General features: G+C 41.7%; 1 protein-coding gene across 13 annotated transcripts in view; it reads right to left on the reverse strand.

Moving 5' to 3' along the window:
• The window catches only part of LOC147367400 (uncharacterized), a 47,724-nt gene that overhangs the window by 23,456 nt on the left and 10,780 nt on the right, over positions 1 to 13,488 (reverse strand). For 5 of the 13 annotated variants that reach the window (XM_086416493.1, XM_086416494.1, XM_086416500.1 and 2 more), the window contains one exon: positions 2,080 to 2,180. The exons of 2 other annotated variants lie outside the window; for them this stretch is intronic. In XM_086416493.1, the coding sequence (XP_086272619.1) occupies positions 2,137 to 2,180 (44 nt within the window). In that variant the 3' untranslated portion in view covers positions 2,080 to 2,136. Of the gene's footprint in view, positions 1 to 2,079; positions 2,181 to 2,960; positions 3,077 to 11,972; positions 12,121 to 13,488 lie in introns of all 13 variants that reach the window. 6 more of the 13 variants (XM_086416487.1, XM_086416489.1, XM_086416498.1 and 3 more) reach the window with 2 other exon arrangements.

Below are 13,488 nucleotides of genomic sequence, written 5' to 3' on the forward strand. Positions count from 1 at the left end.
TTAGAAGAAGTGGCTGACAGGATGAGTTCTAAGCATACCACTACCTTACATCAATGTGGTGATTCGGAAAGCACCACAGGTCTTTATCTTACTGGTCCTCATTTAAAATGGTACTCTTCAGGATTTCCCTGGTAGTCCAGTGTTAAGACTCCAACGCACGGGACATGGGTTCAATCCCCGGTCATGGAACTAAGATTCCACATTCTGTGTGGCACAGCCAAAAAAATAAAACTCGTCACTTCCAACCTCCACTGTTATCACAATGGCATGTAAGGTTTAAAGCTACCAGAGATGGCCTTGGTTGTCCTAGTTCAGAAAGTCCGGTTGGCATAACTCAAGTGAAATACAATCTTCTTCACACTGAAGAACAGGAAAAGAAGGTGGTGACAGCAGCTGACAAGCCCAACTGGCAACTTTGAAATATAGCTGGAGTGGGGGGTAGAGACTTTAAAAGTGCATTACAGCTGCATTTTGAAAATTTCTCCATCAAAACAGTTAACACCACTTGAAAGGATCTGCGTTCTTCCAAGGTCCTTAAGTGATGATGGTTTTTCTGCACGTGCTAAGTCACTCCTGAAACCAACACTCCTCTTTCCAGCTAGTGTAATTGTTTTAGTAAAAACTGGAATGAGTAGACTTTGCACAGCTTTGGTTCATGGAGGAAATATTCATTCTTAGGAGGGAAATAAAAAGCCCAGTTTGTAGATAAATACCAGGACAAAAATAATGATTAGTCAAAGGGACATGTACAAGAAAGAAAAGTACTCGATCTAGGGACAAGAAGTTTTCCTTTAAGGAACTGGGTTTTTGTTGTTGTTACAGATTGTTTTTATTCATCTGACAATATCTTGGAAATTATCCTTTATTAGGATATAGAGGATGGATGATGTACTATAATACAAGGGATCAATCCACATTGGAATGAACACTCATATTCAGTAATGTTTTGATATTAAAAATAATGCTGCAATGCATAAACTTGGCCTGTATTGTTCCATTGCTAGCAAATGTCACTGAGTGCTTAGCCACTCAGTCATGTCTGACTCTTTGCAACCTTTTGAACTATAGCCTACAGTCTCCTCTGTCCATGGAATATTTCAGGCAAGAATACTGGAGTGGGTTGCCATCTTCCTCCTCCAGGGCATCTTCCCCACCCTGGGTTCAATCTGCATCTCCTGTGTCTTTTGCATTGCAGGCAGATTCTTTACCCACTGAGCCATCAGGAAAGCCCAGCAAATGAATAGTATACATATTTAATGAATTCATAACCTGGAAGATTTTTAACTGAGAAATTATTAATGATGGTTGATCCAGGGTATATTAAGGCAGGATGAAAAGATGCTGAGAGATCATTATAACCCATGATTGAGACCTTTCATCCAGTGAAGAAGTTGACATCAAGTAAAGCCCAGTCGTCATTTAGGTGGCTAAGGGGTAAAGAATCTGCCTGCCAACACAGGAGGTGCAAGAGACATGGGTTCGATCCCTGGGTGGGGAAGATCCTCTGGAGAAGGAAACGGCAATCTGCTCCAGTATTCTTACTTAGAAAATCCCATGGACATAGGAGGTTGATGGGCTAAAGTCCCATCAAGGTTGCAAAAGAGCTGGACATGACTGAGTGACTGAGCACACACAAAGCCCAGTGACTGGTCCGAGGCCTAGAATTGAAGCAGATGTCCTAATTCCAAGCCCAATGCTTCCTCTTTTACCAAGCTGCCTACTTGTTAGAAAGCCCTTGAGGGACTTGCCTGGTGGTCCAGTGGTCAAGAATCTGCCTGCCAGTGCAAGACATGGGTTCTATCCCTGGTCAGGGAAGATCCCACATGCCCCACAGTGGCTAAGCCTGTGCAACATAACTATTGAACCTGTGCTCTAGAGCCTGATCTCCACAATAAGAGAAGCCACGGCAAGGAGAAGCCTGTGCACCGCAACTAGAGAGAAGTCCCTGCTCACCACAACTAGAAAAAGCCCACATACAGCAACAAAGACCCAGCACAGCCAAAAATAAATGTATACACACACAAAAAAAGAAAGGCTTTGTGCACACACGTTGTCTTCCTTGTGTATCAGATGACTCACCTTAGAAGTAGTATGTGTCACTTCTGCTCACATTTATCAGCCAAAGCAAGCCATGTGTCAACGAGGCAGGATGGATGTATGATCCTCTTCTGGGGAGAACACTGAATAAAAATGGAAACAATAACACAGTCTGTACCATCGCCTCCTTCTGTCCTTTCAGCCCAGCAGTGGTAGCAGCTGTTGATAATCTCTAGGTTAGCTCACTGTCCTCTGTTTGACTCTTCTATTCACTAAGTAGCCAGTACCCTCAAGTGGCATCTATTTCTGTTTAAAATGTTCAAGCAAATTCTGCTTCTTAGTGAGACCAGCAGTGTTTACCACATCAACATATGAACACCTTCTGTGTGTTAGGATGTGCTAGGCACAGATCACCATGTGTGGTATGGATTTTTTTAAAGTAAGACTATGAGTAAAAATATAAGCAGAGTGACAATATACAGCCTTGACATACTCCTTTTCCTATTTGGAATCAGTCTGTTGTTCCATGTCCAGTTCTAACTGTTGCTTCCTGACCTGCATATAGGTTTCTTAAGAGGCAGGTCAGGTGGTCTGGTATTCGCATCTCTTTCAGGATTTTCCACAGTTTATTGTGATCCACATAGTCAAAGGCTTTGGCATAGTCAATAAAGCAGAAATAGATGTTTTTCTGGAACTCTCTTGCCTTTTCCATGATTCAGCAGATGTTGGCAATTTGATCTCTGGTTCCTCTGCCTTTTCTAAAACCAGCTTGAACATCAGCAAGTTCACGGTTCATGTATTGCTGAAGCCTGGCTTGGAGAATTTTGAGCATTACTTTACTAGCATGTGAGATGAATGCAATTGTGTGGTAGTTTGAGCATTCTTTGGCATTGCCTTTCTTTGGGATTGGAATGAAAACTGACCTTTTCCAGTTCTGTGGCCACTGCTGAGTTTTCCAAATTTGCTGACATATTGAGTGCAGCACTTGCACAGGATCATCTTTTAGGATATGAAATAGCTCAACTGGAAGAAGCACAAGCTGGAATCAAGATTGCCAGGAGAAATATCAATAACCTCAGATATGCAGGTGATACCACCCTTATGGCAGAAAGTGAAGAGAAACTAAAAAGTCTCTTGATGAAAGTGAAAGAGGAGAGTGAAAAAGGTGGCTTAAAGCTCAACATTCAGAAAACAAAGATCATGGCATCCAGTCCCATCGCTTCATGGCAAATAGATGGGGAAACAGTGGAAACAGTGGTTGACTATATTTTGGGGGGCTCCAAAGTCACTGCAGATGGTGACTGCAGCCACGAAATTAAGAGACGCTTACTCCCTGGAAGGAAAGTTATGACTAACCTAGACAGCATATTAAAAAGCAGAGACATTACTTTGCCAACAAAGGTCCGTCTAGTCAAGGCTATGGTTTTTCCAGTAGTCATGTATGGAGTGAGAGTTGGACTATAAAGAAAGCTGAGTGCTGAAGAATTGATGCTTTTGAACTGTGGTGTTGGAGATCTGCAAGGAGATCCAACCAGTCTACCCTAAAGGAGATCAGTCCTGGGTGTTCATTGGAAGGACTGATGTTGAAGCTGAAACTCCAATACTTTGGCCACCTGATGCGAAGAGCTGACTCATTTGAAAAGATCTTGATGCTGGGAAAGATTGAGGGCAGGAGGAGAAGGGGACGACCGAGGATGAGATGGTTGGATGGCATCACCGACTCAATGGACATGAGTTTGGGTAAACTCTGGGAGTTGGTGATGGATAGGGAGGCCTAGTGCTGTGGTTCATGGGGTCGTAATGAGTTGGACATGACTGAGTGACTGAACTGAACTGATGAGTAAAGCTGATAATACTTATGATCACAATCAACCTGAATCAGATGTGAGCTGTTTCCATTCTGAGTGACAGAAAACCGAAAGCAATAGTGACAGAAACAGGAAAGAACTTTATTTCCCTTGTCCATAACCATGCCTCAGAAAAGCAACCCGGGACTTCCCTGGCAGACCAGTGGTTATGACTCTGAGCTTCCACTGCAAGAGGCACAGGTTCCACCCTTAGTGGGGGAACTAAGATCTCGAATGCTTCCTGGTGCCACCAAAAAGTTAAATAAAAAAAGAGGGGAGCAACCCACGGGTCCGATTTGATAACTCCATAATCATCAGGTCCCCAGGATCATCACTTGACTTCTCCTTCATGCTACAAGATGTATTGAAGCAATGATCAAGTGTTTTGAAACTCAGTAGTTCAAATGGCAGCCTCCTGCAATCCCCTTCTCCAATTACTTTGAAACAGGTGAATTGCCTGTATTAACTTTTTTGCTTGCAAAAAAAATGTAGATTGGTATAATGTTAATTGACCATAACTCAGCCCCTTACCAGAGCCAGACACAATAGTCTTGGGCAGCTATGTGTCCACCTAAAAATTGGAAGTTCTATGTGTGTGTGGTTTTTTTTTTAACATGGAAGATAAATTTATTACATAATGCCTTTTTAAAAATTTCATTTATTCATCTTTGGCTGTGCTGGTTCTTGGTTGCTTTGCATGGGCTTTCTCTAGTTGCAGTGAGTGGGAGCTACTCTTTGTTGTGGTGCTCAGGCTTCTCATTGTGGTGGCTTCTCTTGTTGCTGAGCACAGGCTCTAGGCAAGCGGGCTTCAGGAGTTGTGGTGCATAGGCTTAGCTGCTGAGGCATGTGGAATCTTCCTGGACCAGGGATTAAACCTGTGTCCCCTGCATTGGCAGGCAAATTCTTATCTACTGTGCCACCAGGGAAGTCCACGCCTTGTTGTTAAAAATGTTCATTTTTTTTTTTAACTCACAATGCTTGTGTCGTTTATGTAAAATAGTTTGATACAGTACGCTGTACGTTACAGGCTTTCTTTCTCTCAAATATTCTAAGGCTCTCCTACTCCTTCTCTTTTGCTAAAGTAAAGGCACTCAAAACAACATGTGAACAAGTTTTCAAAAAGAAAATGGGGGCTTTCGTGGAGGTCTAGTGGTTAAGAATCTATCTTCCAATGTAGGGGACTCAGGTTGGATCCCTGGTTGGGGAACTAAGATCCCACATGCCACCAGGCCAAAAGAGGAACACCACAACTACAGACGCCTGTGGAACCTAGAGAGAGCCTGTGCTCCGCAACTTGAGAAAGCCTATGAGACGCAGTGAAGACCTGCTGCTGCTGCGTCACTTCAGTCGTGTCCAACTCTGTGCGACCCCATAGATGGCAGCCCACCAGGCTCCCCCATCCCTGGGATTCTCCAGGCAAGAACACTGGAGTGGGTTGCCATTTCCTTCTCCAATGCATGAAAGTGAAAAGTGAAAGTGAAGTCGCTCAGACGTGTCCGACTCTTCGTGACCCCATGGACTGTAGCCTACCAGGCTCCTCCGTCTATGGGATTTTCCAGGCAAGAGTACTGGAGAATGAAGACCTAGCACAGACTAAAAATAAATTAAAAAGACAAGAAAAGAAAATGAATTGAACAAAATTTTAGTAGCACTACACCAACCAGCTTTAAAATCAGGACAAAATATCTGAATTGGATGCCACACCCTTTTAAGGAAGTTATTATTCATGCTTTTTTCATCTTAAAGCATGCTCACAAATCAGCAACACCAACAGGAAAAATAAAACAATCTACAACAATCAATTCTATTTGTTTGCTGAACCTAACAGGTTTATATCAATGCAAAGAAGGAGTGTGAAGAATGCATATCCAGGGAAAAGTAGCAATCTCTGACCAGCCACATACATTCTCCCTAGTTGATAAATCTCAAATAACTAATCTGTATTCAAAGTAACTATAAACCCCATGAAGGCTGCAGGCAGTTTTTTTCTTTACAGAAAGGAGAGAATTTACTTTTCAGAACCCTGAAGGAGATCTGATAAAGAAACTTGCTCCCATTAGAGTTATAAAGAGGAAAGAAGCAGCTAAAAGACAAGTTCAGAAATTTGCTAGAAATGCTATTATACTGATACTAAAACGAATGAATGTATTCAATGTTTCTGGGCTTCTCAGGTGGCTCGGTGGTAAAGAATCCGCCTGCCAATGTAGGAGATGCAGGAAATTCTATCCCTGGGTTGGGAAGATCCCCTGAAGAAGGAAATGGCAACCCACTCCGGTATTCTTGCCTGGGAAATCCCATGGACAGAGGAGGCTGGCAGGCTACAGTCCACGGAGTCACAAAGAATCAGGTATGACTGAGAGACTGAACACACGCAGTCAATGTTTCTATAACACTTTTAAAAATTGTTACAATTACTCTTTAAATCCTCACCCAAAAAGTGTGGTTTGTATGATCATCCTCATTTAACAAAAGAGAAAGCTGAAATTTAAAGAACATAAATGATTTACCCAAGTTTTAAAGCAATGGACTAAAATTAGTGTTCTTAAGAATCTATGTTCTTTCTTCCCTTCCAGTATACCTCCTTCCGTGGAATTTGATGAAGCACACGTGTCTCCATTTTGGGAGTAGATGGTGATGACTCCCAAAATCTCTGGGTAATGTATTAATACAAGGTGACCTGAGATCTGAGCTGCAAGACATAGTCAGATCATTGAAGAAAAGACCTAGCCCTTTGTTATAAGATTGTCTTTCTATAAACCAGAGGACTTGCTGAAAGGTACATTCTTTATTTCTAAGTGAGATGTACTGGCATGGAAGCCTAGACTTCTCCCATGTGTGCTGTTTCTTGAGACATTGAGTTTCTGACCCTTTTTCTGCCTCAGTTTCCATCACCACTCCCTATACTGCTAGGATGAAGAAACACTGTGTGATTCCATTCTTAGGATGTATCTGAAGCAGTCAAAGTCATAGAAACAGAAAGTAGAAATGTGGTTACCAGGGGCTGGGGGCAGAGGAAGGAGGAATTCATCTGAATGAGTACAGAGTTTCAGTTTTTCAAGATGAGAAAGTTCAAGAGATCTGTTATAACACATAAATAGACTTCATGCTCCTGGACTGGACTTTTAAAAATTATTAAGATGGTAAATTTTATGTGTTTTTTAATTGAGATACAGTTGATATACAATATTGTATTAGATTCAGGTGTACAACATAGGGATTCAAAATTTTTATAGATTATACTCCACTTAAAGATGTTATAAAATATTGGCTATATTATCTGTGCTGCAAAATACATCCTTGTAGCTTACTTATTTTATGCAGCCTAGTTTGTAACTCTTACTCCACTATCCCTATCTTGTCCTCTCCCTGCTTTTCTCTTCTCCCTGGTAACCTCTACACACAGACACACACACACACAGGTAAGGAGCAGAATTCTACAGGTGAAAAGTAGGATGCTGGCCCAGGAATTAGTTACACAGCTTTGAGATGCCAATCTAAATTGTCACTAGGTAACTAAGCCATGGACAGAGGAGCCTGGTGGGCTATGGTCCACAGGGTCACAAAGAGTCGGACACAACTGAAGTGACTTAGCACATGCACACACACACAACTAAGCCATGGCTTTTGAGTACACCATGCGTGATCAGATTGGAACTGAACTACTGAGGTTTTTCTACTCTTTACAAGTTGGGTTGAATTAAGTGCTGCCAATGCCAAATCTACTAAGGAGAGGAGATGAATTGGGGCAGATTGTTGGTTACTGTGTTAGTGCACGGCTAGTTCAGTCCTTCTCACACCAATGACAGTGGACAAATCTTAATTATTGGAATTGATTGAACCCTAATAGTATCTGGTGTTGACTCTCCTGATTTCAGGGCTGTTCTCCTAAGAAACGATACATACTGTCGTGGAAACCCCAGCCATGTGCCTCTAATCAGCCTGGTCTCTGCATCACTCTGGGCTTCCCAGTGGTTCCGTGGTAAAAAACCCATCTGCCAATGCAGGAGATGCAGGTTCAATCCCTAGGTCAGAAAGATCCCCTGGAGGAGGAAATGGCAAACCACCCACTTCGGTATTCTTGCCTGAAAAATCCCATGGACAGAGGAGCCTGGCGGACTACAGTCCATGGGGTCACAAAAAGTCGGACACAACGCAGTGACTAAACAACAGCAACAATTGCATCACTCCAGCTGTTGGTGCTACTTACAGGTATGTGCTGGGACTGGATCTCCAATTTCCATTTTTCCAGGAACCTGCTCCTGTGTACATTCTTCTTATTTTCCTTTTTTCCTCTTACTGGGTTTGTTACCCTACCTGTATCTCCCTCCAGTTTTCCCTTCTGCCCTACTAGACTCCATCCATTACCATACTTTTCCATTTGCTTCATCCCTTCTCTATTTTATGTTTTTAAACATTGAACACAAAATACATTATATTTAACAACAAACTCTGGGATTCACTAGACTTCCCCAGTGATTCAGTGGTAAAGAATCAGCGTATAATGAAGGAGAGCAGGTTTCAATCTCTGAGTCAAGAAGATCCCAGCGAGGAGGAAATGGCAACCCACTCCAGTATTCTTGCCTGGAACATCCCGTGGTCAGAGAAGCCTGGTGGGCTCCAGTCCATGGGGTCACAAAGAGTTGGACTGATAGAGCACCCAAGCACTGGGATTCGTTAGAATAGAGTGCTAAAATTTCTTAGCATCTGCATACAATAATCAAAGAAGGTTTGATAACAATAGGCTTAGATATAAAGTAAGGACCAATAGGCCATTCTTGTCCTCCTGATGGAAATACAGTGGTTGTGGAATTCTCAAAGGGCTCCTTTCAGGAAAAATCTGACCCATCTTCCTATAGCTAACTTGTGGTACTCTGAAAATATTCACGTACAAGTTATTAGTGTCAGACATGCAGATTTGCACAAAGGCATATAAAGGTCTGAAACTTGATAAACATTTTTTATTAAAATGGAAAAGACCTTCTTCTTTGCTCTAATCATATTTTATAATAATTCATTTCTTTGTATGAACCCTTTTGGAGATGGTAAACCAAGGCCGAAGTGATGGAAAGATATATTCTGGAAGATCTCCCGAAAGGGAGTTCCCACTACGAAGCAACACAGGATGAAAAGGCAGAATAACCACCCTAAGGTTGGTTCTGAGCAGAGAATCCAAGCTCTGTCTCTGACTCTGCCTCTCACTGTGTACCTGACCTTGGGTAAGTTACTTAGTGACTCTCAAGCTCTACTCTGTTCACCTATTTTATTGGGATAAAGATACTACCCACCTGATAGAGTTAATAAGGAAATGAGAGGGTCTATGTAAATGTCTTATCACAGTTACTCTCAAGGCATAGTAAGATTTGGGCAACTGGTAATACTGAAAGCAACATAAAACCCCTGTTCCTGACATAAGAGAGTAGGTTTTGGGTTTTTTTTCATAGTCTCAAATTGACTATTTTTTTTCCCCAAGCTCTAAATGTTTTATTTTGTACTGGGGTATAACCAATTAACAATGTTGTGGTAGTTTCGGGTGAACAGCGAAGGGACTCAGCCATACATACACATATACATGTATCCATTCTCCCCCAAACTCCCCTCCCATCCAGGCTGGCACATAACATTGAGTAGAGTTCCATGGGCTATTCAGTAGATCCTTGTTGGTTACCCATTTTAAATATAGCAGTGTGTAAATGGCCTTCCCAAAGTCCCTAACTATCCCTGCCGCCTGGCAACCATAAGTTAGTTTTCTAAATCTGTGAGTGAGAGATCAGGTATTAAAAGAATTCTGAACACTCAGAAAAAGTGAAAGTGAAATTCGTTCAGTCATGTCCAGCTCTTTGCGAACCCATGGACTGTATAGTCCATGGAATTCTCCAGGCCAAAATACTGGAGTGGATAGCCTTTCCCTTCTCCAGGGGATCTTCCCAATGCAACGATTGAACCCAGAGCTCCCTAATTGCAGGCAGATTCTTTACCAGCTGAACCACAGGGAAGCCCAAGGATACTGGAGCCGGTAGCCTATCCCTTCTCCAGCGGATCTTCCCGAGCCAGGAATCGAATCAGGGTCTCCTGTATTGCAGGCGGATTCTTTACCAACTGAGCTAAATACTCAAAACTCATCAGCTATTGGGTAGCTGTAATTCATATTTATAACAGCAGGTGGCACTAATATCATATTTATCTGATACTACATGGCCCCTGAATTTTTTTCTTTTTTCTTTTTTATTAAGCATTCCCTTTTGATTTTCTTTTCCAGAAACAGCATTTCCTCCTTGATCTTTTCAATTTTTGTTATCCTTCTATGATTTAGTAGGCTATTTTCAGTAGCATAGCCTAGTAAATAGTTTCTATTTTTAATATTTTTAATGTAGACACAAATTTCCATGGGCTGATTACATGAAATTTTTAAAATTTATTTTGAAGTTTTGCCTTCTTTCTAATTCATTCTCTAAATTTGACCATATTGTTTCCCTATGGGCACTGAAACAAAAGTATTTTACATCTGTGTTCGCCTTTCATCCTAAGAAAAGTTCAAGCCCCCTTTTCCAGAATACCACAAGATAACAACAAATACATTTATTAGAAGGAATGTTTGAAGAAAAGACTTTGAGCTTGGCAAAAGGAAAACTATTAATGCTTCTGAAATCATTTTTAAATTGCATGATGGATCTGCTCATGGTTAATTCAGCAGCAATGATCATGACATTTTTCCAGTTCAGTTTGCACTGCTCTCACAACATATCAGTGTATGTAATATCCTTTGCTGCTGCCATTGCAGCTAATGGCAGGTCATTCTCTAACCCAGGCTGGAAGCTGCAGGTTTGACTTTATGTGGTTGCATCAAGCTTGAACTGTGACAAGGGCCTGGGTTCCCTTTTGTCACTGAGTTTAGAGGTCTTCTAAGAGTTAACCCAGTTCCTCACAGTAAGATGCTTACTCAGAGCTAACTGAAGGCAAAAACACAGGCTCTTGCAAAGTGTATTTGTGCAACCACATCCCAGAGTCTCGGTTGCAACCTAATTCTGTGGTCAGAGCACACACACACACAGTGGTGTTAAGAAAGATTGACCACAAGAGCAGGGCTGTCAGCTCACACAGGGACAGGAGGCGAACTCTGAGGGTCCTGTAATGCCTTTTAGGGGGCAGTGGCACCAGCTTTGAGGGAGGAATTTACAATGACATCCTGCAACCCACTGAAAGGCCCATTCCCTCCAAAAGCACATGCTAGTGAAAAAATAACAGCAATCAGGTTGACTTCTTTAAATTTCTCTGTAACAAGTAAAATCATTTTGAACCTAAATTATCTTCCATGTTTAAGGATGGATAAGTTTTCAGTGGGGGTGGGGGTAGGGGGTAGGACAAAACTTTGCAGAAGCTGAAATATCACATGTGTACAATTGAGTAGTAAATTTCATGAAATAGCCCTATTTTTATTTTTTGGCCAATGAGGTCCCCTCACATGGACATCAAAAGAAGAGACAAGAGTCATGATAAAATTCCGAGTTAGTGGAAAATATTCATTGTTGATTCCGTTAGCCAGTAATTTTCCTAGCAAATAATGACAACTGGGGCTTCCCAGGTGGTGCTAGTGGTAAAGAATCTGCTTGCTAATGCAGGAGATGTAAAAGATGTGAGTTCAATCCCTGGGTTGGAAGATCCTCTGGAGAAGGAAATGGCAACCCACTCCAGTATTCTTGCCTAGAGAATCCCATAGACAGAGGAACTTGGCAGGCTATAGTCCATAGGATCAAAAAGAGTTGGACACGACTGAAGAAACTGAGCACACACACAATGACAATTAGATCTCCTGTAATTCCTGTCTCACATTTCCTTGTATTGGATAAAGCAGTCCTGGATACTGGTCTAAAGATTGTATTAGAGCAGGGGTCCCCAGCTTCTGGGATCTAATGCCGGATGATCTGAGGTGGAGCTGATGTAGTAATAATAGAAATAAAGTGCATAATAAATGTAATGCTCTTAAATCATCCCCAAACCATCCCATACCCCAGGTCCATGGAATAACTGTCTTCCATAAAACCAGTCCCAGGTGACAAAAAAAGTTGGGGACCCCTGTATTAGAGGACTTACTTTCTTATTTCTTATTTCCAGTGAACGGGACAATTTGCACTTCAGTGTGATGCAAGCTGCTTGTTTCTAACATAGACTCTTCCTCAAATTAAGGATGTATATCCTGTTCTCAGGGCTTCCCAGGTGGTGCTAGTGGTGAAGAACCCGCCTGCCAAAGCAAGAGACATAGAAGATGAGGGTTTGATCCCTGGGTTGGGAAGATTCCCTGGAGGAGGGCATGGAAACCCACTCCAGTGTTCTTGCTTGGAGAATCCCATGGACAGGAGACTGGCGGGTGACTGGGACACAGTATATCCAATTCTTAGTTGATTAAGAGTTTGGATCAAGAGTGAATGTTAGTTTTATCAAACATCTTTGCATATCTACCCAGATGATCATTTGGTTTTTCTCTGAGACCTTTTCATGAGATAAATTCTGTTGATAAATTTCCTACAACCGTACCACCCTTCTACTTTTAGAATAAAACTGAAGTCCACTCTGCATTGTTCTTTTCACAGAGATGAGATTCACTAATATTTTATCATCTCTGTAGCTATATTTGTACAAATATAAATTTTCGTTTATATTTTTCTTCTACACTGTAATGAGTTTTTCTGCCAGGGTGATGTTGTTTCATAAAATAACTTAGGAAGCATTCCATCGTTTTCTATGGAAGTTAATACTACACTCAACTGATCTATCCTTCGAATATACAGAAGTATATGCCTTTATATTTACAGCTGGCATTTTTTCTTTTAGATGTAATATCTGGGCCATATTTTCCATACCTTCTCTGCTGTTTACACACAGTCAAATGTGTGTGGCTCAGCTGGCAAAGAATCTGCCTGCAATGCAGGAGACCTGGGTTCGATCCGGGGTGGGGAAGATCCCCTGGAGAAAGGAAAGGCTACCTACTCCAGTATTCTGGCCTGAAGAATTCCATGGACTGTGTAGTTGATGGGGTTGCAAAGATTTGGACACGACTGAGTGACTTTCACTATGCTGTTTGGTCAGCTCAAATTTTCTATTTCTTGGCTCAGTTTTATCCATCTACACTTTCCTGGAGAATTCTGTCTTTCCTTGTGGTTTTTACAATTTATTAATTAAGAACTATGCAGCACCGTCTTTTGTAAATTTGATTCTCTACACCTATGCTCTTATATCCTTTCGTCCTCCTTTGTGTACAGTATCTGTAGTTTTCTCTTAACTAGATTCACTCCAAGTCTATTCGACTGATCAGAATGCTCGTATTCCTTTGTGTACAGTGTCTATAGTTTTCTTTTTGCTTGACTAGATTCACTCCAGGTCTATTCATTTAATCAGAATGTTTCTACTTAAAACGGCTTGCTGTTGCTGCTGCTGCTAAGTCGCTTTAGTCGTGTCCGACTCTTAGCGACCCCATGGACTGCAGCTCACCAGGCTCCTCCATCCATGGGATTTTCCAGGCAAGAGTGCTGGAGTGGGGTGCTATTGCCTTCTCCGATAAAACGGCTTACAGAACATCAATTAAAATATATGGCCAGTGGAATTTTCCTGT

Source organism: Bos grunniens, chromosome 8 (assembly GCF_055505025.1).
Source record: "Bos grunniens cultivar Pamir isolate PY7600 chromosome 8, Bosgru_T2T1.0, whole genome shotgun sequence".
Classification (NCBI taxonomy): domain Eukaryota; kingdom Metazoa; phylum Chordata; class Mammalia; order Artiodactyla; family Bovidae; genus Bos; species Bos grunniens.